At 42.0% G+C, this 26875-nt stretch overlaps 1 protein-coding gene across 1 annotated transcript; it reads left to right on the forward strand.

Annotated features, from left to right (window-relative positions):
- Window positions 1-6096: 6096 nt before the first annotated feature.
- Window positions 6097-25137, forward strand: nmt1a (N-myristoyltransferase 1a). Its single transcript, XM_063222853.1, has 12 exons — window positions 6097-6241; window positions 9807-9906; window positions 10395-10539; window positions 10678-10796; window positions 11698-11789; window positions 13592-13708; window positions 14616-14786; window positions 15393-15501; window positions 16063-16233; window positions 21272-21439; window positions 22482-22619; window positions 23540-25137. Exons 1-12 carry the CDS (start codon window positions 6132-6134, stop codon window positions 23558-23560), a joined length of 1461 nt encoding a protein of 486 aa, XP_063078923.1. The 5' UTR covers window positions 6097-6131; the 3' UTR covers window positions 23561-25137.
- Window positions 25138-26875: the final 1738 nt, after the last annotated feature.

The following is a 26875-nucleotide window of genomic DNA, read 5'->3' on the forward strand; positions in this document are numbered from 1 at the left end:
TGGCATCGACTCCAAACTCTGACATATTAAACCTGAGGACAAAACAAAGACACGGTACATTTTCACCACATTTTCAGTGTCATGTTATGGCAAAAAATGTCCCTCAACAGTGTCCAACTTACAGGGTAAGAGGCTAAGCAGTAGCAGTAGGAGAGAGAATGTGTCCTTCATCATGTCAATGCTGATATGACCTGAGATGGAGCACACTCAGTACCGCACCTCCACATAAATAGGCAGTTAAGGATTGACCCACACCACTCCCAGGGGAGTTGTGGCCCATGCACAGAGAAACCGACAGGGGGTGGGACAAAGGGGTAAGTTGTCCCGGGCCCAGCGAGGTGGATGGTCAATAATTCGCCATGAAGCTATTGGATGGAGGACCCTGGGCTTGGCAAAAGTTGTTTTTCAAACACATTTTTCATGCACATGTGTCATTAGGTTGTATGCATCACTGCTACTGAGTGAGGGATACCAGTCACGGCATGGTTCTTTGGTGTTTTCACTCACGTGTAAGTGTGCAAGTATAAAATGGTCACAAGTAAATCATTATCAGTAAGACCATAAGATGTATTTTTCTGCTTTTTTCTACATTTTTACTATTATTTTTATTATTATGTCTTCTATTCCTTCCCCTATATGTTAAATTTTTGATGTTAAATGTTAAATGTTAATTGTTATTTATTACTCTAATCACTTATTGTTACTGGTTTATAACTGGTCCATCATTGTCACTCACCAGTTCCTAAGTATTTTTTTTTATCACTTTATCACTACTGTCATTGGTACATCAATGTTACTTGTTGTCCTGTCTTGCACTTTGATGTCAGTCTGTAAATGTCAGCCCTGTGAATGTCTATGTCCTTCATGGAGAGAGAAACGTAATTTCAATTTCCTTGTATGACCTGAGCATATGAAGAAACTGACAATAAAAGCTGACTTGACTTGACTTGACTTGATAACCCTCAGAAATGTATTAATGTATTAATACATAATAATACATGATATTAAATATAATATAATATAATATAATATAATATAATAATATAATATAATATAATATAATGATATTAAATCAGGATCCTCGGTCCGAACCAACATGTCCGAATGAGGAAGAGATCATGTTTTAAAAAGTAAAACAAAGCAGGCCTACTTCAAGACAGCAGGTGCATCCTGTTATGGGTTGTTTATGCACCAGGGAGTCAGGAGAAATCTATTTGTATCATTTCATGTAACTAACAAACAAAAAGCTCTATTTAGTTACTTTACATTTACACAAACATTTCTGCAAGATGCTTAAAATAGATAACACTGCAGAAGATACCGAATTCAAATGGTATATTTCTAAATAAGAAATTAAAATGACCTGTCAAATTATTACGCAAAACTGATATTCAAAACTTTTAGTCTTGTAAATAACTGAAAATTGTCATCTGCAAGATTAGAAGCACTGGTCTTAATGACATTGAATGTTTTCAGTCAGAGTGTATTTATAATGCACTTTTAAAACAGCAAAGGCAGCTGACCAAAGTGCCAAAGTGTTATTTCAACTTTCAACTTCTCTTAAAGGTCTTACAGGTCAAGTTGCAGTTGTTTCAGAGTACACACAAGATTATGCAGATAGAGGCACAATAAGGTTTCTGCCACACAAATGCATCAGAGCATGCTTAAATACCATTGCAGCAAACAGGTGAAACAGGTGACATTTGAAGCTGCTGGTAGGTCTGGAGTCCTAAGAACACCAAGGTGTACCGTAGTTATGCAGCTATGCATAAACCTTCTATAATGCCAACCACACAAGCAGAAACCACTCCAGTTGAATTTTCTGTCATGAAGAAAAAGGGTCAGGCATGCAGTCCACGTACTTCCCAAAAATCCTTTTCACACCTTCGGGTAGGCCTACCCTAAAGAAGCACACCATGGCCCTACCGTGGCTGATATGGTAGGGCACACGTTTATACCACTCGGCCGACCCGGGTTCGATTCCTGGTCCGGGTCCTTTGCCGTCCTTCCCCATCTCTCTCTCCCAGCTCACTTCCTGTCTCTCCACTGTATACTGTCTCATAAAAACCAATAAAGGCTGAAAAGCAAATCATTTACACATGTATTCGTAGATAGGTTAATCTAGAAGCGATTTCTCCCTTCGATATAATAGTTTAGAAAATATTCATAAAAATATTCATAATTCATATTCATAATCAATGAGCATTGATTAAGGATGCCCCAGGTTTGATGCATAACGTTATAGCTATACCTTGTAGGTTGTGGGACTCATGAACTACCATCAATTTCAAATGTCACCTGTTTCACCAGATAAGATGGCCTCAAGGGCTGAAAGACATAGGTCCCCCACCCCTGGAAAATAGGCCCAAGTGAAGAATGTGATTTGCATAATAAGTTGGAACAATGTACAGCATACAGTGTAAATGCAAACTAATGTTAAGTCTCCAAAAAATGTTTAGTGGGAAGGCTGTTTCTTGTTTTTATTTTTTAAAGAGCCATTAGGTGTAGCAGCAAAGATTGGTCCGGTTGCAACCCCAACAGGCCTAAGCTTACCTCTGTGTTTGGTGGACCTGCGTGAAGCTGGCCCCCCCTCAGACCCAAGATACTGAAATAACACTGCAGATTGTATGTGCTATGTTTGTGCCGGATAGTGCTGTAAACATTTTAGTTTGAGTAATTAATAAAATAATTGCATAATAATAGCACAATGATAAAATAAAACGCCTGTGTAACGTCACAGGTCAGAAAAATGTCAAATCAAGTCAAGTCAAGTCAGCTTTTATGGTCACTTTCTTCATATGCACAAGTCATACAAGGAAAATGAAATTACGTTTTCTATCTATACTATGCCAAGACATAGACATAGACAAGACTGGCATTTTACAGGCTGACATAAAGTGCAAGACAGGACAGGTAACAGTGATGGACTGTTAACAATAAGTGATTAATACTAAGAACAGTACAAATGAAATGAACATTTCACATTAAACATTTAACATGTAACATGTAGACAGAAAGAAAAGATGAATAGGCCTATATAATGTTAGCCTCGCGAGCCATCCTACGTACTTCCGCCAAAGGATTGGCTCCAAATGAAATGATAGTATTATGGGATGGTCAGGACCAGGCTAATATAATGTAGACATCAGTGGCGGAACCAGACATGTATTATTGGGGGGGGCAATGGGGTAGCCACATGAATTTCACAGGGGCATACTCTTACACAAAGAAAAAAACACTCAAACACTAGAATAGATAGGCCTAAAGAGAATGATAGTCCCGGGTTCTTATGACACCCGTCACTGGTACCAGATTGAGCGGCATCCAATTGTCATCTATGGGTAAAAAATTCTGTAAATTTGTGGTCATATAAATCAAGACTTCTGTTTAAATCTGGCAGGATTTTAGTTTTAAGGCGTTCTTTTGAGTATTTTTGGGTTGGTAATCATTGGTCACATTTGGCAACCCTAACACCTGCTGTAAGGTACTGTCACTGAATCCCTTCTAAAGTGCACCCTATAACTGCACCCTTAAGTTTTAGGTCTCCGATTATGTCAAAGAGTAATCAGTCACAATTTATGTCTTTTGGTGATTTGTGATGTGATTTTTTTTGTGATTTGACCCTCAGACCCTGCATTGCAAATGGCAAGATTTACAAAGAGCTATGTGCCTTACATTGACTGAACCTAACTCAAATTACATATCCCAACACCACACAGTCATTTCCAGATAGAAAATAGTATTAATATAGAAAATATCACATTTCAAGTAAAACACGGCCATTTTTATTAACTGTTTTCTGACTTTTCTGAATACATTTTAACCATTGTAGAGGTAATAATTTAATATGTAGGCTACTCTTTTTTCTCCAAAGATGTGCCAGAAATGTGGGAAACATACGTTTTTGAGAAAAGTATATGAAGGGCTGCTTTTTTTGGAAGGAAAATGCTAATACCTGGGTGCTACGCCATTGGAATACACTGACAGGTGTGTACACCTGTAGGCTATCTGTGTTTGTGAGAATCATATAGTGATGTGAGATGATAAAGATAAGTGTTTCACTGATGCCCATTATTGCAGATTTTCAACGTTTCTACAGAATTCTCAGAAATGAACATAAAAGTTTCTGCATCAGACTTTGAAGTTGAAAGGAAATTAATGGTTAGGTGTCTGAGGGTTAATCAAATTATTTTCTATCATCTGTGTTTTTATGTAATTCGAATTTCCCATCAATAATTTAAGTCTGAACTCAGACTTCAGATTTCAGAGTTACTTCCATAAAATCCAGTCACTGTAATGTGGCGATGCTTCTATGAGCTTGCTACAATTCACACATATAACAATGCTATCGAAGGTGCTGTAAGGACATTCTTTTAAAATACTCATCAGCATCTCTATTCCAACACAAAGACAGCAATTAGTATTATGCCAGTGAATATTTGGACTTAAGACATGAGGTTTGAGTTGAATTCACATGAATTAATCATGAAGCTACTTTCATTAACCACCAAAAATGAATCTATTTATTCATCACATGGGCAATTGAGAAATATATAGGCCTAGTACTGAAAAATCTTAAATGGCAGACAGCTAACTTTCCAAAAGGAAAACGAAATGAATCTGGGCTGAAATAAGCAGTTTTTTTCTCTAAGGCTTTTCTTCTTCAGGACGGAAAAGCACACATCTGCTTCTATGAATCATTGCCGTCAGACTGTACAAGAGAGAGAGTTGCCATGCATACCACTAGACATATCCCATATGCCTGCTGTAAATTCACGAGGGTGGTGTGTACACAGACTTGCATCTAAATGTGTGTGGGAAAAATGGTTATCCTTTCTTCACTCGCGATAGCGATTTGCAGGCGATCTATGCGCTTCGTGTAAGGCGAGTGGGCGGGGCTCCTGTCCATTTTCTGGGGGAGCCCCTGGGGTAGCCAATCAGATTTCAGGGGGGGTCAAATGCCCCCCTAGCCACCCCTGTAGCTCCGCCCCTGGTATACATTAAAATAATAAGACAATAGTGACAGTAGCAATAGTAAAAGTAATAATAATAGTTATATGTTTAAAAAGTAGTAGGAGATTGGAGTAGAATTGTAAGCAGCATGTTGTATTCTTATTGTCTTATTGTCTTATTGTTCAAGGACTGAGGTAGTGCAGGTAAAGTGCAGTCTCATGGTGCTGTACCATAGGTGGGGTGGTGTGTGTGTGTGTGTGTGTGTGTGTGTGTGTGTGTGTGTGTGTGTGTGTGTGTGTGTGTGTGTGTGTGTGTGTGTGTGTGTGTGTGTGTGTGTGTTTGTTTGTGGGGGGGTTTAATGAAACAAAGGACTGACAAAGCAGCATGCTGCAACAGAGCAACTTCACATGGACTTAATGGGGATGCTCCTGGGGGAAGAGAGGTGTGGAGTACATGACTGTTTGTGTGTGTGAGTGATAGTGTGTTCTAGTGGGGTAGTGCAGTATTAAAATGTATTGGGTATGAGTATTAAAGAAATTTATTAAAAGTATGAGTATTTGAGTACCGGTATTTAAATTACTCAAAGTCTCAATAGTAAAGGTTTTTACAGCACTACCCGGCCCAAACATAGCACATACAATCTGCAGTGTTATTTCAGCATTTTGGGTGGGGGTAGGGGGGATGTAGCTTCACCAGGTGTTGGTGGTCATCGGAAGGAATGTAATCCCACAGCATTTTTGGTTTTAGGTTTTAGGGCATTTGACATTTGCACAAACAATGCAGTGACATGTCCATAGCTTAAACACCTATCAGAAATGCCTGCAGAGTAGTGCAGTGTATTAGAACTAAGACAATCTTTTGGTAGAACTGCAATTAGGCCTAATGAGCATGCTTCTGTGATGTAGAGAACATTTCATGATTGGGCACTGAATACAGAATCCTTTGCCACTGAAAAATAATAAGGCCCATTTTAAATACACGGTTTTTATAGCTATATAAAGACTAGTTCAACTCCACACATGCCATAGCCTATAGATTATACACTTTGTCAGAGAGAAGGTGCAAGGCATGGCCAAACCATTACAGCAAACCTGCCTACATATACCATCCACCTTTGCGGCATGTCTTTCAGGGTTCTTGGAGCAGCACACGACCAATTTCCTACTTCCTGATTAAAGATGGCGGATGAGAATGAGACAGCACCGAAGACGGAGGAAAAAGTAGGAATAGAAGAAGATCATGGACATTGTAGCGACTGCGAAAATGAGGAGCATCACTTTGATGATGGGTAATGATACATTTATTTCTGCTGTCACGTTGAAAATGCCATGGACGCTTGCCTCGAACCGTGGTAGTTGGGATTCCAGATTCAGCTCAGCGGGTCTTAGGGAAACCTAATTCCATAAAAGCACGCCCCCTTATGAATATTTTCTAAACTATTATATCGAAGGGAGAAATCGCTTCTAGATTAACCTATCTACGAATACATGTGTAAATGATTTGCGATTCAGGCTCGTTTGACACCGTGTGCCAATGACTCGAGTCGGCACCGCAATATCAAAATTGGATATGCATGCTGCATGTCTCACGCTCCCCCTGAAGAAACAACGAAACATGCCAAACGAGCGGTGTCAATTTTAATGTCATGATAACATGAAGCACATGCCATGTATAAATTGTTATGTAACTGTCATTTTGGGTGGAAACCGAAAGCAAACTTGCCCTGCAGCGAAGGAAGCAGGTTCAGCCAGCTAACTCGTCTCCATACAAGCACTGAATGGCTAACGTGATCCACTTTGCGCTAGCTTACTAGCCATGTGACGTTATCATAGGGTAGTTTGAGATCTCCACCACACAAGTTCAAAACAACTGAGCGAAAAACACTTGTTTTACACATGTACTCAGCAAGACAGTGCATGTAATTAGAGCACATAACCTTACCCTACACGTTTAAAGCGTTTGTAATAGCTCTATAACGCCAGTCCACATCGGCACAGGTTCAGCTCTGTTAGCATATCTGCATCAGCTTTGACGTTGCTAAGGCTGCAGTCTGTGCATGTCTGCTAGTTGCTAACAGTGCTAGCTGTCATCCACTGACCACGCGTTACGATTCAAAGTAACTTGTAAATGCCAGTTTATTTGCATGGTACAGTTCATTGTACCACGAAACCGTTAGCGTCCGATTGAGTGAAGTTGACAGCCATTGGTTAATCGAATAGTTATAGCTGCCGTTTTCACGCTGCTTCTGTCTTGTCTGAGAAACAAAGACAGTTGTCAAATCGTATGCAATAAATTAAGACTCGCATAGGATATTCTCAGATGAGTCTCTTGAGCTATGTTGGGGTTGGTCACGACGTTCCAAATTCACCCATCTAGTCAAGGTCATGTGCGGCCTATTTCTTTTAGTAGTTAACAATGTTAATAGCAGCATCGCCGTTGGCTAGCCTACGCGCAAGATGTAACACAGCAACGACAATTCCCCTTGTTTTTTTTTCATTTAACTCCTCAGTTGATGTTGCATTTCATGCTCGTACATATGAACTGGTATGGCAATATGATTTGCGAATAATACCTGGCTCTGTTCTTACAGTTGAACCTTTTCTCGTGAGCTAATCTATCCTTTTCGTTCTGCTAGCTACTTATCTCTCGCACATCCTTGTTAGCTCCAGCTAATTTCCACCAAATGGCGAATCTGTCTGGTCTCTAAAGCCCTTGCTAATAACCATGAACTTATAGCAGTGTAGTGTAAACCATTATATACTGTAGCTTTTTGCAATACAACAAGGGGAGGGTTGTTGTTTGCATCATCCAACCAATCCAATGCTGGTGGAAGGCTGTCGAATAGCATGTGTTGGATGGTTGTTTTGTTGTCATTACCCATTGTGGTAGTCTACACTGGAGTCAAGTGTCCCCTTAACCCCCCGGGTCATGTGGTGCACCATCTGTGCCGGTGTAAGCACCGTAGTTTGGTGCCCCATGTCCCATCCTGACTCTTCCCACGGCTGCTAATAGGATTAGCCTACTCCGTTTAGTAAGTATGGTGCTGTTTTCTATCACTGTTATTCCACTGAGGTGGGGTGCTTTTGCCCAGGGGGAAATCCTTAATCATAAGACAGTCACAAACACATTTGCCCCCCGGATGGCCTCCATCATCGATGCTGGGTATCTTTTGTGGTGCCATTAATGTAGACAAGGAAATGGCAATCTGCACAACAGGAAGGGTATTTTAGATTTCCTCAGTAGGCCTATGCTTTGTGCACAATCCACGGTTTTCCAATTTTCTTGTGAGTTTGCTGCTATTTTGAGGTGTTGGTCAACCTAAGTTGCTGGCCCAATCTGTTGCATGGTATATGACCTGATGCATGTTCCTTTACTTTGCTTTATAAATAGTTTTTTAGGCATGTGTATTTAATGTTATGTTTAGGGGAATTTGACTTTCATTGGCTGATGGTATTCAAACTTTGGTCAGGAGTTACTGGCCAGGTCTTTATGTCGTATGCATATGTGATGACTTGGTAGGTCCATTTGATTTGGTCAGAACACTTTTGGGAGTGCTGTGTTGTGTTGTAGCCTGTGTTCTGTTGTCGAGGTAAATGTTGATTAAGGCTAGAATCAGCCAGTCTTTAGGCTGATGGATCCATGTACACGTTGGTTAATGTCGCAAACTCAAGTAGTGGCACATGTGTATGCTTCCATGTGCATGGATTGAGGGCAAACCGTGTAACACAGCCACTTGCCCATCGTCTTGGATAGGAAGCGTTGTGCTGCACTGTGTCTAATAGTCTTGCACTTATTGTTTAATTGGCTGTTTTGTTCTTTAGGTGTTCCCATAGACAGAGTAACATTTTGATACTAAACTTGTGTGCAGACAAACTTGCTGTGAAAGGTTTTTTGCATGCACACTCATGACCATTTTATCGAAGATATCACTTTTTCTGATGGTGCGGTTTTTTTATTGCCTTGTTTTGTGCCACACCTGTTAGTTCTTTGCCTGGCTCTTGCCCGACCTGAAGTTCCACGCAGCTTTGTCAGCTCCATTACTAGGTCTGGGAGAGTACATATTGGCTCTTCCTTCAGAAAGCATGGCTTTATACACCATTCTGCCCGTCCTCGCCACCAACAAATACCTTCAAAAAATGTTTTCTGTTGGTCTGTAAAGCGTCAATATAAACTTAGTCTATAAACTGTCCTGCGACTCCTCAATGCAAGCTACCATTGATATTGAAGCAATATATGCTCCGATTATTTTTTGACTGGAGAAATGGAATCCTGCTACAGTCTCCCAGACCTCTGTGTGTGTTGGAGCTCCACCAGGGGGCTCCAGAGCCATGCGCATGCACACACATATACACTCATAGCACGTTCAGGCCGACTGAGAAGCGTGCTGTAGCCCGTTCCCGCACCTAATTGCGAAACCGGCCGCCGTGTTCACGCCACAGATATTAGCGTTGGCGAACAGGAAAGTTGGTTCGCTATTCAAACCGCAAAATACTTGTTTTTTCTCCGCGAACCGTGACGACAGTGTGGCCATCAGCAGGTTCATCCAGGTAACAGTCACGTGCGGAAAAAGTTCAGAGCCCGGTATGAACACGGGCGGTTCGCAGATCAGCACTTTAGTGCCGAACGTAACTGGTGCGGGCTCCGTTCTGGTCGGCCTGAAAGGCCTAACGGAGGTCTGGTGAGAACCAGGCTAGTTGGTTCTTGCTTCATACTAGCCAATTGTTGGAATAATAAACTATTGCAAAGAATGCAGGCTGTGTTTCTGGGGGATATGCTATGGTGTCAAAGGCACATAAGTTGTCATCAGAATCTGTTTGATACCGGCTGTGACTTTGTCTGCTATCGCTCTCCAGGGAGAAAGGTGACACTGGAGCCAAGAAGAAGAAAAAGAAACAGAAGAAGAAGAAGGATAAGTCCGCAGCTAAGGAGCCTCCACAGGATCCCTTGGCAAAGGTGACTTCTTCAGTCTTGTACTCATTGGTAGATGTTCTGTTGCTGGTTATTGAGGGTGTTTTTTGTTTGTCAATGTTCAAGAATGTTATCGCTTGAGGTCTTAGAAATTGAGGTTGTTCATGTCATTAGATATGATATGATCATCATTTGCGGCCTCGGAATATGTAAAGTAATAGAATGGCAATGGAATCGAGACCATGACGATAGAAATATGATCATGTGAGGTAAGCATTTGCATCATGGCGATGTTCTCATCTACAGTGCAATCTGCTAAGCTAAATACATCTAGTGGAAAAGTTTCACTTTTATAACATGGTGGCCAGGTTTGTTTAGTAGCATTGTTATCTCTGCTCATTCTTCTTTTTTATAACATGGATAAGAGATTGTGAGAAGAAAAGTTGAGATAAGAATTGTGGATTTAGTGACCTAACCCAAGGCATTTGACCCTATCTTTCTTTCATTCTTTCTTTCGATCTTTCCCGTCACAGGTGAACTCCCTCCCCGCAGATAAACTGCAGGAGATCCAAAAAGCCATTGAGCTCTTTTCCGTAGGCCAGGGTCCAGCCAAGACAATGGAGGAGGCAAGCCGTCGAAGCTATCAGTTCTGGGACACACAGCCTGTCCCCAAACTAGGTAAGCAAGTCTTCAAACATTCGTTTGTCCATAGGGCGGTGAACCTGTGAGATTTTTTTTGTTTTTGTTGTTATGTTCAAAGGCCGCCTACATGTAAATCCTCTTTGAGTTCTTTGGGGTTTTTTGTGTTCCATGTAGGAGAAGTGGTGACGTCACATGGCTGTATTGAACCCGATAAGGACCAGATTCGAGAGGAGCCCTACAGCCTCCCCACGGGCTTCAGCTGGGATGCTCTCGACCTGGGGAATCCTGCAGTGGTGAGATGACCTAAGGCCCTGTCCACCTGCTTTTTTTTTTTTTTTTTTTTGTGCTCCTACCTTTTGAGTTTCATTCCACCTTTGCCATAGTCATCCGAACGCTTTTCTTGCTACCTTACTTTAGCGTAGTCTACTTTGACCGTTCTATCGTTAGAACTGTGACTTTAAAGAAAGTGATGGGAAGATTTAGGGATGTCTACAAAAATAAGCTCATCCTGTGCTTTTTGTCTCTAGCAGTGGCACAAGATTTACTAATATTTAAGTGGTATATTTCTTGATCAGAACCCTCTCTGGCAAATTGGAATCTGCACTGGAATCCCTTCACAACCTGAAAGGAACAGTCCACCTCATTTCAAGAAATTGCTAATATGTAGTTAAGTCCCAGTAAAATATGATAATGCATAGGATTTTTCGTCTATGTGTTTGCATTGCCTACTTTCACAATACAGCCAGATTAAGCGTAGCAATGCAAGTCTATGGGAGCAAACAAAACATCATCAAATGCACTTATAAACTACATAAATTAATGTGAAATTCACCTTAGTGCAAACCAGCTATTTAATCCTGTCCGGTGATCACTTGTAGCTTGATGCTAATGCTCCCATTTACTTCCAGTGATTATGCTAAGCTATTCTAATAATTCTGATACCAATAAATCTAAGTACTGAAAACAATTAGATGAAAATGATATGGACATTCTTGAGTAATGCTTGGAAATACTGCAATTATGTGAAATTCAAAAAAGTGTGGACTGCTCCTTTAACCTAGCACCACATGACCATTCCACAATTGCATTCTTTAATTGTCCAGTGTTTTGAGGTCTCAGAGAAAACGATCACTGCATTTTAACTTTTCAATGTTTGCGCCTGTTCTCTCTTCTGCCTTAAATGTGTGTCTCCAGCTGAAGGAGCTCTACACCCTCCTCAATGAGAACTACGTTGAGGATGATGACAACATGTTCCGTTTCGATTACTCTCCTGACTTCCTGCTGTGGTGAGTTGGCATGACATGTCCCCTAACTGCTGTCCTGTTGGTCACTGTCACCATCTTCCATTGGCTGATGTGATCTTAAGACCATGCCTTGGCCTGGCCTGTGCTGTGATGAAATCTGCTCACCGTTATCAGTTTGAAGCCAGCCATCTGCTTTTAAGTCTTCAATACTGAGAAAGAAATGTTGGGAAATGGCAAGGCCGGTTCTGGCCTATTTGCTGCCCTAGGCGAGTTTGAGTTCTGCCGCATGAAAGTAGCTGCACTGTCTGGTGTGTTGGTGGTGGTGGGGGTGGGGAAAGAGAAGGAGGTTATCAATGTGTTTGAATTGTAATATGGAATGGCAGGGGAGGGCAAGTGACACATTTGCATGTAAAAGGCATAGTAGACCTATACCAAGCTATGGTCTGCATAAATTATGTCATGCTGCTACAACGTCACAAAGCATGACGGCCTAGCATTTTTTTATGAGCTACACATTTGTGCTGTCTATAATTTGTTTGATTCCCAACTAATTTCAATTCTGGACTGGAGATAGTGGTGCGCTTGTGAGTAGGAGAGTGAGAAGGGGGTTATCTATGTGTTTGAACTGGAGAGGGACAGAGTGAGAGAAAGGGAGAAGAGGGTTGGGTTTAAGAGCTGTCACACTTTTGAATTTGATAATACGTGTATATATATGCTCTGGTCTGCAATACTGTATCACTCAGCATGAAAACATGCTGTGTATTATTGTGTATGGTTCTGTTTGATGATTGTCATTCTGGACTGGAAATAATGCAGTACATTTTTAAAGCTAACAAGCTAACGAAGTAACCCATTTTAGTGAATGGAAGCAAAAGCTAACTATGGCAGCTAAAAATTGTGTTGAATTTCACATTGTAATTGAAGTCTTACTTTACATTGCTTTTACATTGCTTATCAGACTAAGCAAATATTATGATATCTACAGGCAGGTGGGTGTTAATGAGTAGTGAGTAACAGCTACTCGTACTGTAGTTCTAGAGTTAAGAACATTGCTTGGCATATTTCACTAGTGTTAGCATGCTAACAAGCGGTTTCTCAGACCAGAAACAAAGCTGTTTTTTCCTCAAAACCGCAGCCTCTTAACTAGTAGGCTTTCCATAATCACAAATGGTTGCTGATTAAAGCACATAGTTCCAAAAACACCATCAGCAACTCCGGCATCATGCAATGACTGGTTTAAGGATTGAATTCCTCATATATCCAGCATCAGATCAAAACAACTTCACTCTCAACTAATGCCCAGCAGAGCACTGCTGCTTACCCGAACGAAGATTTCTCCTCCTCCTTTACAAAATAGATTGAGCGCTGCCACCCGCCCCCGTTTGTTTATTGGTTCACAGACTCCTTCACCCAGAGACAGTTGAAAGCAATATTACTATTGGCTGACAGGCTTTTGGCTGGCGCCTGGTGAGGACAAGCCCAGCCTCTACGCTTTGTTGATTTTGGCGACTTCTTAAAAAACTCGATATTGCAAAATTATGCCAATGAAGGCCAGAGAGCGCTATTAGCCTGCCCTTTGCATTGATGCAAATTCTTGTGAAAAGTATTGATGGAATGTTATTTAAAAGGGGAGGGTGATAAACAGTGGAATCCGATCTGGAGCTTGATCTTTATCGCATTTATTTGTACAATGTTAATAAAATCCATAGCTAGATTTTTAAGGTGTGTGTGTGTGTGTGCGTGTGTGCGTGTGTGCGTGTGTGCGTGTGTGTGTGTGTGTGTGTGTGTGTGTGTGTGTGTGTGTGTGTGTGTGTGTGTGTGTGTGTTTTCTCCGATGCTTTCAGGGCTCTCCGACCCCCGGGCTGGATGCCGCAGTGGCACTGTGGAGTGAGGGTGGACTCTAACCAGAAGCTTGTGGGCTTCATCAGTGCCATTCCTGCCAACATTCGCATCTATGACACGTGAGTGTAACCATTTAAACACGCTGAATATGACCCTCAGATTGATGGGCAGTATTCCCCCCAAAAATACCTTAAATACTTGGTCATATATCAAAGTATGCTCCTTCTTGAACAATCTTTTGTTAGGATGATAGAAAACATGACGTCCAGAGCACCAAGCAATATTTATAATATGCATGAAGGTGGGTACATATAGTACTAGATGAAGTGTTTTCCCCGTTGACATCGTGCAAGTTGAAGAAGAAAGGGATGGGATACAGATGGGGCGATAACACTCTACTCTAGACTAACTGATTTTTACAAAAAGGGAAAAAGATAAACCCTCCCCTTTCCAGGGGTCCCCAGTTCCCTCCAGGCCATTCTAACTGAACACATACCAGGTGATGTCTGAACTTGAACCACGACCATCAGTGCACCGTGTCACCAATGATATACAACTAGACAACTAGAAAGTTGTTCTACTTCACAAAGTGATCACTAATGATCTCTAATTAATTTGGCATTGTTTGCTATATTCTTCAGTTATATTTACACAAGTTGCCACTAGTTACTCTAGTAACGTTTGTTGACATTGACACTTTTGCAACTACCAAAAGCGAGAAGTTAACTGTCGGCATTCCATTTGGTTACTCGCAAAGTAAAAAAAAATCTTATCTCTGAATCCTATCACATCACTTTCACTCTCCTCGTCTGTCCAGGCCTCAACAACATTCTTTTGTAACTGAACAAGTAACTCGTTTTTCCAAGCTTTACTGAGGTTTTGAGTGTGCTACCTTTGTAAGAAGTACAAAGAAATGTTGGTGGAGCTCAGATGTGCTTTTGCATTGCCCGGATCCTCTTCTGATTGCATTTGAAGGGCTTGTGGACATACTAATACCTGCTTGTGTGTGGGGTTTGCTGTGTGCAGTGAGAAGCTGATGGTGGAGATCAACTTCCTGTGTGTGCACAAGAAGCTGCGTGCCAAGCGCGTGGCACCCGTGCTCATCCGTGAGATCACCAGACGCGTCAACCAGCAGGGGATGTTCCAGGCCGTTTACACCGCAGGGGTGGTGCTCCCTAAGCCCGTGGGAACCTGCAGGTGAGAAGTTTAGTTCATTTGGTTTATTTTGACCATGTGCCAAATTCATTCATTTAAAAAAATTAAAAAGATGGTTCAAGCAGCCAAGGCAACTTACGGTTATACCAGGGATTTGTTTTTATCCATATCATATCCTGATCCTCCCCCTCCTCTCTTCCACTATTTTCCTGCCGCACTCTCAAGCTGTCCTGTCTCAATGAAGACTTCAAAAAAATACATATATATTTAAAAATCGAAAATATGTGATTAGGCATCAACATGATGAGCGCCTACATATCTGTTGGAATGATTTTTTTTTTTTAAATCTTCATAGTGATAAAAAGTCTGAACAACATCTTATGGTATTGTTGCTCAGAAAGTTACCCTGTATATCGACACGGCCATTCACTCACTCCAGCATAGATCTTTAAACTAATATCCCACTTATTTGAGCGTTTATCAAGCTGTGTTGGTTGATTTTCATCCTTGCAGCTGCTAAGGTCTACAATTGTTTTCTGTCCCTGTGTTCCCTAAATCATTTGTTGCATGCGTTACATGTGAGGATATTTACTGCCCACATGTCCGGTGAGACCATCAAACTGTCTGCGTGTGTTGTGTTTTGTCCAGGTACTGGCATCGATCGCTTAACCCCCGTAAACTGATCGAGGTGAAGTTCTCCCACCTGAGCCGGAACATGACTATGCAGCGGACCATGAAACTGTATCGCCTGCCAGATGTAAGCTATTCCTTTATCATAGCGCATTACATTATCATGTCATTTGGGTTGTTTGTAAACGTTGTCATAAATTAAATGCTATTGATAGCACTTCGACTGATGATCTTTGAAATGCACTATTTGGGCTCACTACAACTCGCGTAATATTCCGCTTCCGTGTGCATGGTCTACCTTTACCTTATTGCACTCTTGTTTAGAGTTACACACCATGAGGCACAGACATAGATGGGGGCACTTTGTCATGTCCTAAATATACAAGTCCAAACCAACCCACAAAATTGTAGTTATTATTATTATATCTTGCTACTGTTGGCACCTATGCTATTAACATGTATTGCAATTTTGTCTTACTATGTACATTGTGTAATAGTGCCCATATGTTCCACTAATGTCATTTAACCTGTATACATTGCACTGTTGCTCTTTAAACATCTGATCAGATGCTAAACTGCATTTTGTTACCCTTTTATTTACACATGTGTAATGGCAAAGTTAAATTGAACTGAATTATACCTCAATGTTTTTTTAATGTGTTCATTATCTCTGTGCGTCGGGCTGTAGACCCCCAAGACTTCAGGTCTGCGGCCCATGACTAAGAAGGACATAGGTGCAGTGCACCGGCTGCTGCTGGAGTACCTGAGCCAGTTCCACCTGGCCCCCATCATGAGCGAGGAAGAGGTGGAGCACTGGCTGCTGCCGCGCGAGAACATCATAGACACCTACGTGGTGGAGGTGAGAGAGCGCTTTGAACACAGATTTTCAAGATAGTAGACTGTTACAATAGGGAGAGGTTACTGCATTAGCTTACACGACCAGTGATGCACCCCATCTGCCCAGGGGTGAGGGAAGCGTTGGTTTGCTTGGAACCGCCCATATTAACACATTAGCCCCTTTTCGACTAGCCCTGTTAGAACGGGGCTGCGCACTGCTGGGGCGTGGTTTCGTTTTCTTTTTGCATTTACTCCACCCATACACACCCATCATCAGCTCAAACAGGGCTCAAACAGGGGCGATTATAGAATCGCGAAAGACGTGGTTCGAGGCGTGCGGAGCTGAGTTCCACTAGGCTACATGTTGCCTGTGTTAGGATTTACCGGCATGTGCAAACACCTATCCCCACCCACGCACTTTAAAAATCAACATCGCTTTTCTGTCGGCAGTTTTTACAGTAGACAGACAAAATTTGCTCAAGCAATTATCATGTTCTTTAAAGTAGCCTAACTCCAGTCCTTGGCCAAGGAGTTATATTATTATACCTATTAGGCTATTATTTTAAAATCACGCTATTTCCAAAGCTCCACGCCTCCTCCTTGTGAGAAGTCGTTTTTTTTTTAACACCATGCAAAATAGGGCACACTAAAGTAGCCCTTTTCATTGCACATATCTTCATATACGAACCTGCAGAGGGATGGCGAATTTGCTGTTATCAAATTAAATGTAAAAATGAAAATTTCGAATGTAAAAGACAACTGTGGTTTATTCGAGGGAACAAAGAACACAGCCATGACAAAAAGATTTCCTCTCTATCCGACTGGAGAACAACGCCATTGTTTACTTGAAGTGGTGACCGCTTAAAGTTAAATAACTTTGGATTTAAAGAACATAAACACGTGCCATGAAAACCTGTAAAAAGCTAAGAATCTCAGCTTTTGAACAAACCCATGTCTGTAGGTCTAGGTTAACGTGATCGCTGGCTGTTCGGAAAAAATGACGAGATAAAAAAACATGGTTGGAAAGCGCTATTTTTTCGCTTGAAACAGCGGCCGCTTAAAGTTATGTAACTTTGGATTGAAAGAACATAAAAACGTTCCGTGAAAACCTGTAAAAAGCTAAGAATCTCAGCTTTCGAACAAGCCCTAACACATGTCTGTAGGTCTAGGTTAAGGACATCGCTGGCTGTTCGGAAACAAAATGACAAGAGATTTAAAAAAAAAAAACTGGTTGGAAAGCGCTATTTTTTCACTTGAAACAGCGGCCACTTAAAGTTATATAACTTTGGATTGAAAGAACATAAAAACGTTCCGTAAAAACATGTGAAAAGCTAAGATTCGCAGCTTTCGAACAAGCCCAAACACATGTCTATGGGTCTAAGAGAAGGAGATCGCTGGTTATATTTAGTCCTATATAGGTCCTATTGTTTAGATTAGGGCTTAGATTCACCATGGCGTGAAAACACGGTGTTGTCGGGGCTAGTTGCAGCAGCTGATCATACGGCCCAGTTCTGGTCCCTGTTGTATGGAAATGCGTGCGAGACAGCACCATCGACCCCCCGTCAAGTTTCATGAATATTTATAAAGCCCGCACCGGAACGCGGAACCCAATGGAAAAGAGACTATTGACTACCAGGCGTTTTTTGAAATGTTAGCCCAAGAATCCCAGCCAGTTTCATCATTTTGTTGTCATTTTCGAACAGCCACCGAATATTTTGTCTTAGACCTACAGACACATGTTAGAGCTTGTTCGAAAGTTATTCTTCTTTAAGCGGCAGCTACTTTAGCAAAAAATGCAAAAATATTTTCATGCCCCAAAGAGAAGACCAGTCGCTTCCAAGTTAACTATTTTCATGAAAAAAACACTTCTGGATCACTTCTGTTTACTGCTAATATTATCACTGGAAGAGCTAGTCGTGGGGCAGTCGTGGTTCAGTGGTTAGAGCACTGGGTTGGCAACCCAAGGATTCCCGGTTCAATGCCCAACTGGACCACGGCTGAAGTGCCCTTGAGCAAGGCACCTACCCCACACTGCTCCCCGGGCGCCGGTCAGCAGGCAGCCCACTGCTACGGACTAGTGTGTGTACTTCAATGTGATTCACTAGTCCAAATGGGATAAATGCAGAGAAAGAATTTCCTCTAGGGAACCAAAAATTGGCTCCACTCCAATTGGCTTCGTTATTATTAGTCACTAGTGTATCCTGATGGACATGTCAGTCATTCAATAGCAACAAGTAGATGCGCCGAAGTACACTCACCAACGTTAGTTTCTGCTGCTGTGTTGTGCTGTTCTTCCATTCCAAACTTCCATTTCCATACCTAATTTGATGACAGCAAACCTCCTTATCCTTCTGTAGGCCTGTGTTTACGATAAGTTAGCAAAGCCCTGACAGGAAGCTAGGTATGTTTTGATTACCCAGTCGCCTTGATGTGACGTGCACAGGAAGTGTGCATGATTTCATTCGCTGTAATAACACTCAAGAATACTGCATTGTGATAAGTTGCGCAGATGAAATATCCAAATAATGACTTTGTTGGAGTTTTGACTGTAGGTGTTTTCATGATCTATGTGAGTTCTGTTCATCACATAATTACGAAAATAACACAGAATGTGCATTAGAATGTGTAGATTCAGAATCCACAAAAAACCCTCAAAAACGGGTTTTCCAGTTTTTGGCAGCCAACGCATGGGAAGTAAAAACGGGTTTTCCCGTGGTTTGGTAGTCAATGTGTTAAGAGCAGGTGGATGAGGTCAATTGTATTCACGCCGGAAAGGTCACAGGGTGAGAGCTTGTGATGGACTAAAGGCAGCGGTGTAGTCTACTTTTTTGAAGTGGGTATACTGTATATTTGAGCATTTTTTGAAGTGGGTATACTGTATATATTTATGCTATTGTAAGTAATGGATCAATCCATTTTAAGTGGGTATACTGAAGCCCCTAAAATTTGGAAGTGGGTATACTCCGTATACTTGCGTTCTATGTAGACTACACCACTGACTAAAGGCGCGGTCTCTGCAAGACAACCAGGCCTAGCACTACTCCCATTTGTCTAAATGAACTAACGAAACCAGCCGTTTGGGATTGTATCTGGCATGGAGCCATAGCTTGGGCTTGGACTGGTGAGGGCTTGCAACAAAAGTAGTGCAAGTGATGCGCGCACTCCAGTAAAACAGGTGCTGGATCCAACAAATGTGCGTAAAAGAAGGAAAAATCTGCACACTGTTGCTGCTCACCGATTTATTGAACACCACGTTTCGACCTCAGGCGGTCTTCGTCAGGTGTGTAGGGCTTGCAACAAATATCTTCAGTATAGTAGACCAAGATGAGTCATCATAGCACGCGTCACCAATGCAACAAAGTGGGATCACCAAAACGGCTGCCAAAACAGCAATGGGGTCCGCCCTTGCAACCGTGGATAATAAGGTGGTTACCTTCATGAACCCGGTTACCCTTGTGAGAGTACACAATGATTTCCTTTTTTTTGGCTTGGTTCAACAGAAAAAAATAGGGTTGTCATTGTTGACGGCTTAGTTCTCCACCAGCTTAGAGGTTGGGCCGATGGTTGTTGTTGACCTGACAAAAAGAAGGCCTTCTGGAACTACAAAAGCTGTATCATTTCAAAAGTATGAATGAAAACAATGCTACTCTGCTTTTCAGATTGAAAACAATAGCCCTGCTATGTTAGACAGGCTAATGTATGTAGACAAGGCAGAATTATTGAGAAATACTCTGTTTGGGTTTGAATTGACCCATGCCGATTTCAAAATGCTAAGTTTGCAACTAGGGCTAAGTACTTGGAAGCTGTTCAAGAACAAGAGAATTTACAAGGTCAAAACTTTGAAACGGGTATTGAATTGAAACAGCCAGGCTGCTTAACTCACTAAAATTTGGTTTTGAACCTCAGGGATCAAAGTTTTTGGCAAATGAAACTGACGAAACAATGCGACTTATTTGAATACTTGCGTGCAGCAGCAGGCATTTGCATTGACTGTTTGTTAGGTCCCAAAATGATGGTTCCGTTACGTATAGCAATGAAGGTAGTCTGCCCCTTTGCCACAGAAGAGCTGTTTAATTTAAAGGGAACTCATGTTCCTGTCTTGTCTCTTTGCTATACAGCAAAGTAATTATTTCATTGTGTGTCCAATGGAAGCTCATGAAATTCACACGTAAAAAACAAACAAATGTGAACCTCATGGGAGCCTTTTCTTTCTGAAGAAGAAAGTTTCCCATTTCTTTTTTTCTGAGGAAAGTTCCCTATTTCTTTCTTAGGAAACTTCCCCATTTTAATGGCAGACCAAGTATTATATGCAGACCTAGTATTATTGCACATATTTAGTTAATAGGGCCTTTAATGAGTTATAAAGTACCAATATTATTTTAGGCCTTGTTTTAAAGGGACACTGTGCAGGAAATGGCCAAAAAAGGTACTGCAACTATGCTGCTCATTGAAACTGGGCTGCCTATTGCCAAATTTGATCTTTACATGAACGTTTACTAAGTAATAAACAAATATTTTCTAGTATGGTCCAAGTACAGTCATTGTTGCAGCTAAAAATGGCTATTTTTGGAAATTCAAAATGGCGGACCATGGAGAGGATCCCCTTTTCATGTATGAAAAGTGCAATTTTTCCAGTCATAATGAAAACTTAGAATTTGATGCTGGTGGTAAGTATTCATGAAAAAGGTAACATTAGTGAATGGGCAGCATGAATTCTGGAAAGAAACAACTAAAAATCTCACACAGTGTCCCTTTAACAAATTAGTGTAGGTAGCTTACGGACTATGTTCATCACGTTCATGTTCATCAGTTCCTGAACATAAAATCACATTGCATACAGGAGATCGGGCCTGGTTGTGTATAGGATTTTTTTTGTGTGTATGTGTATTGTGTCCGTGTAGTGGTTGCTGCTTACAACTTGAATATTAGTAGGAGTGCTGCTATATACTGCCCAATTCTCTTTGTGAGTTAAGCTGCACTTTACATGATTTCTTGAATGTGATCTTGTGCCTTCATGTCCCCTAATAATATGTCTTCTCTCCCCGCCGTGAACCCCCTAGAACTCCGAGGGGAAGTTGACTGACTTCCTGAGCTTCTACACGTTGCCCTCCACCATCATGAACCACCCGGTGCACCGGAGCCTGAAGGCGGCCTACTCCTTCTACAACGTGCACACCACCACGCCACTGCTCGACCTGATGGGAGATGCGCTCATCCTGGCCAAGGCGGTAAGTCAAGTGGCTTCTTCTGCCGTTTTCAGTCTGGCCAGAAGGGTGCTGATGCCTGTTCCCATTTCCGCACCAGTTGGGTTTGGAAGGGCTCTTCAGTGAGGGAGCCACTCGTTCGGGAACCGGCACCAGCATGGTTCACTGTCGGCCTGAACATGCTACAGTGCCTATAGAAAGTCTCAACACCCCTGTTCAAATGCCAGGTTTTTGTGGGGTAAAAACCTTTATTCTAAACTATTAACATGTACAATGCAGTTGAAAAACCAACAGAGAGCTTTAAAGGGGAAAAAATGAAAATAAAAATCTTATATTTACATGGTTGCATAAATATGCACACACCCTTAGACTAATACTTTGTTGCTGTACCTTTGGCTTTTTTATTACAATGCTCAGTCTTTTGGGGGTAAGAGTCTATCAGCGTGTCACATGTTGATTTGGCAGTATTTGCTCACTCCTCTTTGCAAAAGCACTCCAAATCTGACGGATTGCGAGTGCATCTCCTGTGCACAGTCCGCCTCAGATCACCCAACAGATGTTGGATGGGATACAGGTCTGAACTCTGTACGGGCCAACTATTGCCACATCAATATTGCCACATCAACATGTGCCACGCTCATACTCTTACTGAAAAAAGACTGAGTGCTGTAATAGAAGTTAAATGTGCAGCAACAAAGTGTTTAAGGGTGTGCATATTTATGCAACCATGGTAGTTTAAGTTTGCTATTATTTTCATTTTTTTTCACTTTAAAGCTTTGAGTTTGTTTTTTTATTGCATTACACAGGTTAATAGTTTAGATTAAAGGTGGAAAAGGTTGTGAAAGTACTTGTCTGTCATTTTTTTTACATCACACAAGCCTGAAATTTGAATAGCAGGGGTGTGTAGACTTTTTATAGGCATTGTGCGTGCAGATGAAAACTCGCATCACCTGTATGTGAATGTGCATGTCAGAGAAATGGTGTTAGTGTGACCCATTGCAAGACATTTGTGGATTAACGCAGGGAGTCACTTGCATTCGTGTCGCATTTGTTTTGTCACTAACAGAAAGGATTTGATGTCTTCAATGCACTGGATCTGATGGAGAACAAGACCTTCCTGGAGAAGCTGAAGTTTGGCATCGGGGATGGCAACCTGCAGTACTATCTTTACAATTGGAAGTGCCCCAGCATGGGCGCTGAAAAGGTGAGCCCTTGAGTGCGTCAAAGAAACTGGATCTAACCAAGAAACGTCATTTTGTTTCTTTTCCGGTATCCACTTTATGTCGGGTGAACGCCCCTTTAGGAGACCTTCGGTTAGGAGACCCTCGGAGTCCTGAGGTTGAGAATAAATCAAGTCCCCTTAGCGCTGTAGATGGCGGTAGCGCATGTCTTGAGCAAACACCTCAAAAATAGAAGAAGAAGGAGGGGACAACGCCCCCTTAGGAGACCCAACTTGAGCCCACGCTTTTGCATTGAGTGGGCGTGGTTTGCGTTATCTTTCTCTTATCCAGTATCTTTGAGTGCGTCTTAATATGCGACCTTGCCTCCTCCACTTGCGCTTGTCTCCTCGTCCCGCCTCCTGGCCCCTCCTCCGTGGAGAAAACAATAAAGTTTCCCAGCTGTCAGCCTAGCCACAACAACTTTTGAGGGACTGTTTTTCATTCACCATCCCAATTGCAAACGAGAAAAAGACTCTACAATTGAGCTTTTGCAAGATATTGAAATATAATGCTGTTGTCAGTGATGTCATCATGACGAGAAGCAAGTGGAGGAGGCAAGTGGAGGAGGCAAGGTTGCATATTAAAACGCACTCCTTGTCTCGTCAGCACTAGTTTTTGCTCCCCTCTGTCTGACCACCTGCCTCTTTTTAGGCTAGGTCTCCCTCTAGTGGAATAGTATTTGAAAGGTCATGTCACGTTCACACCGCACCTCATAACAACAGTTCATTTCTTTTTGGTGGTGTTGTATAGGCAAAGGAAGACGGTTACAGATTAGTCAATTAGAGATCAGTTCATTGGCAAATGGAGATAAGTATTGGAAGTTGTAGTGGCAGCATAATCCTCCGTGGTTTGTGGAACAGCGGATTAGAAAACTAATTGTGTCTCCCCTCCTCCTCCTTTTCAGGTTGGCTTGGTACTGCAGTGACCTTCTCCTGTTCTGTGGCCCCACACGACCCCCTTTCATACCCCTCCTCCTCCTCCTCCTCCCTCCTCCACTGAGCGTCTCGGCAAGGCTTGGCTGTGACGCCCACAGCGAACACCAGGGCGGCGCTACAGAGGATGTCCTGCTTAGGAAATGAGCAGCCACCACCGGCCCACTCTTACCTTTTTTTTTTTTTTTGAACTTTGACCCCAGAATCTGCACTACTGCCGCCTGGCAGACAGTTAAAAGCTGGAGAAGGCAGAGGTGTCTCTTCTCTCTCTCTCTCTCTCTCTCTCTCTCTCTCTCTCTCTCTCTCTCTCTCTCTCTTCCTCTCTCTCGCTCTCTCTCTCCCAAACTCTGCTTCTCCTCTCCTTTTTCACTCTTTGCTCAGTCTTTTCTCTTTCCCTCTTTCCTTCTTGAATGCATGGACCTGAAGCCATTGTAATTACCATCATTGGACTACTCTTAACATCTTAAGTCTGTAACGATTGTAACACTTCAGTGCACGCACACAAACACACTCACACTGTAACACGTACTCTCCAAGTCACCATCAACCCAAGTCTCCATACACTTGGATCTTTGAAGTCATGTTAATTCTGACCTTGGTGTTAGGCTACTCTTAATCTCTAACATGCATACACAAACACACTCACACTCAAACATTTTTAAAAAAGAAATCTTCCTCTCTAAATAATGGAAGATGCTTTTTTGTTTTGCAAAAAAAAAGGATAAAAAGAAGAAAAACAACGAGCGAGAACTTGTCTTTTTTTTCCAAGAGAGGAAAACTCAATCAGAAGAAAGAACGAAAAACATGAGAATGAACATCAGAAATGAAATCAAAAGAAAACGAGAAAAACAACAAAGGGGACATTGACAAGGGCTTGCTCTCAATGACTGCATCACCTTCACCTTTGTCTCAGACGCCAGGCCTATAATCCCCCTCCTACCCCTCCCCCCCTCCCATGCCTGAAGCTCAGTGTTGCCATGGAGATAGTGTTGTTTAATTTTTTATTATTATTATATATTACTACTTTTTTGCAGATGATATGTGTCCAAAATAACTAAAAGGGTTGTGACCGACAAGGACGTTAGCGAACCTACTGTTTGGTTTGTGTGACATCTCCCACCCCAGCCCTCCTCTCCACAGCTCTAGCTACTGTATGCCATTAGACGAGCCCTGTGAATAATAAATACAAACATCTTAAATAAATGAAACCGTGTACGGAAATACGACCAATAACCAGAGGCACTTAAGCATTATGGGAAATGTGGGAATCGTCATGGCCGCGTGTCTGTCGGGGTATGTGTGGTATTGGTGGGTTGATGATGAAGTCACAAATGAGTTTCTTGTCAGGGATTGGGTGAATGCAATGATTGGCCTGGGGGGGAGGGATTTGAATCTGCCATTTTTTTTTATTTTTTAAGAAAAGTCTAGAAATGGGGAAGGGATGGGGGGCAGGGCATTGGATAGAATGGTTGGTTAAAAACGGGTCTTGTTGTGTTAATACAGATGATGGAGAGACTAATGTGAAGATGCAGGTGATTCTTTTTTTGTGCTAAATAAAGTTTAGAAGTTGTGGGTGCTGTTCTTTGTTCCTTTTCTTTCTTTAATTTTACTCATTTTCTCTGAAATTATCACTTCAAAATGAAGAGTAACTGTAGTAGATGGATAGCATACTGTACAGGGCTTGATGCGCTGCCTGGTAGGCCTATGATTTTTGGCTTCCTTCCAAATGATGTGACTTGTCTCAAGAATGTTAACTTTGTTGCAGGAGGTCATTGAGTAATTCTGCAAAGACTTCAGCTGGTCTTCCCTTTCCACTTGTCTTACAGAGGGGTTGATTGTGCCTTGTTAGGTGTCATCATAACAGGCCAGACATGACGAGTGAAAGAAGGAAATTAATGTTTAAACAACTGATGGTGTTCAGGCATATTGCCTGATTTCTGACTTGACCAAGTTTGCAAGAAGAAAAAGTAGACATTCGTAGTCATCAGTAGTCACTTCTACCAGACCTGATCCTGTGGTCAGTGCCACTCAAGAAAGACCATCCTGCTTGTGGTGCTCACCGTGCCATGGGAGCAGGGCATGGAGGCTGCCAATGAGCTGAAGCGCGCCCAGTATTCAGACCTGGCGGCCGAGTGCAGGGAGACAGGCTTGAAAGACATCACGTGCCCCGCTGAGGTGGGCTGTATGCAGGGCCGGATTAATGCACAGCCTAGATATGGCTGCAGCCTAGGGCCAAACGTGAAAAATTGCAGAATTGTGATGAGATGCAAAATCGAAAATGTATGTTTGTAATAATAATAATAATGAATTTTATTTAAAAGCGCCTTTCAAAAAACTCAAGGACACTGTACAGAGAGAGGCAAAATAAAACAAGACAGATAAACAGAATGTAAACAAAAAATAAATATATAGAAAATAAAATAAAACAAAATACAGTTAAAGAATCATAAAGAATAGGCTAATTGAAATAGATGAGTTTTAAGTCTTGATTTGAACAGGGGTAAAGACTCAATGTTGCGGATGTCAGGGGGAAGCGCATTCCACAGCTGAGGAGCAGAGCAACTGAAAGCTCTGTTCCCCATGGTGCTGAGACGGGCAGAAGGGACAGAGAGGAGAATGGAGGAAGAGGAACGGAGGGGGCGGGAGGGAATAGCAATATGAATAAGATTAGATAGATAAGGAGGGGCAAGATTGTGGATAGCCTTGAAGGTGTGGAGAAGTATTTTAAAGTGAATTCTAAATTTGATAGGGAGCCAGTGGAGATGTTGGAGTGCAGGGGTAATATGGTGACAGGAAGGGGTTTTAGTTATGATGCGGGCAGCTGAGTTCTGGACCAGTTGGAGCTTGTGGAGAGATTTTTGAGGGAGACCAAAGAGGAGAGAATTACAGTAATCAATGCGAGAGGTGACAAGACTGTGTATAAGGATGGAGGTAGAATGGGAGGTGAGAGAGGGGCGGAGACGGTTAATGTTGCGTAGGTGGAAATAGGCAGACCGTGTGATGTTGTTAATGTGGGAGAGGAAGGATAGAGAGCCATCAAGCATGACACCCATCAAGCATGACACCCAAACTCTTAACTTGAGGGGAGGGGGAGACAGGAGAGCTATCAATTGAGAAGGAGAAACTATTTGCTTTGGATAAGGTGGATTTGGTGCCTATAAGTAGGACTTCAGTTTTGTTCGAATTCAGTTTCAAAAAATTTGAGGTGAACCAGGAGACATGCTATCCTTTCTTTCTAGTTCGTAATTATGACACTGTCTATGTAAATTTGTCGCAATATTTGTCTTTCGGGGGCGCACAGCAACCTG

The sequence above is a fragment of the Engraulis encrasicolus genome, chromosome 2, assembly GCF_034702125.1.
Source record: "Engraulis encrasicolus isolate BLACKSEA-1 chromosome 2, IST_EnEncr_1.0, whole genome shotgun sequence".
Lineage (NCBI taxonomy): Eukaryota > Metazoa > Chordata > Actinopteri > Clupeiformes > Engraulidae > Engraulis > Engraulis encrasicolus.

Coding starts and splice junctions, on each gene's coding strand:
- nmt1a (XM_063222853.1), top strand. CDS start 6,132: ATGGCGGATGAGAATGAGACAGCACCGAAGACGGAGGAAAAAGTAGGA. Junction 6,242..9,806: donor GAGCATCACTTTGATGATGG/GTAATGATACAT, acceptor ATCGCTCTCCAG/GGAGAAAGGTGACACTGGAG. Junction 9,907..10,394: donor CACAGGATCCCTTGGCAAAG/GTGACTTCTTCA, acceptor TTCCCGTCACAG/GTGAACTCCCTCCCCGCAGA.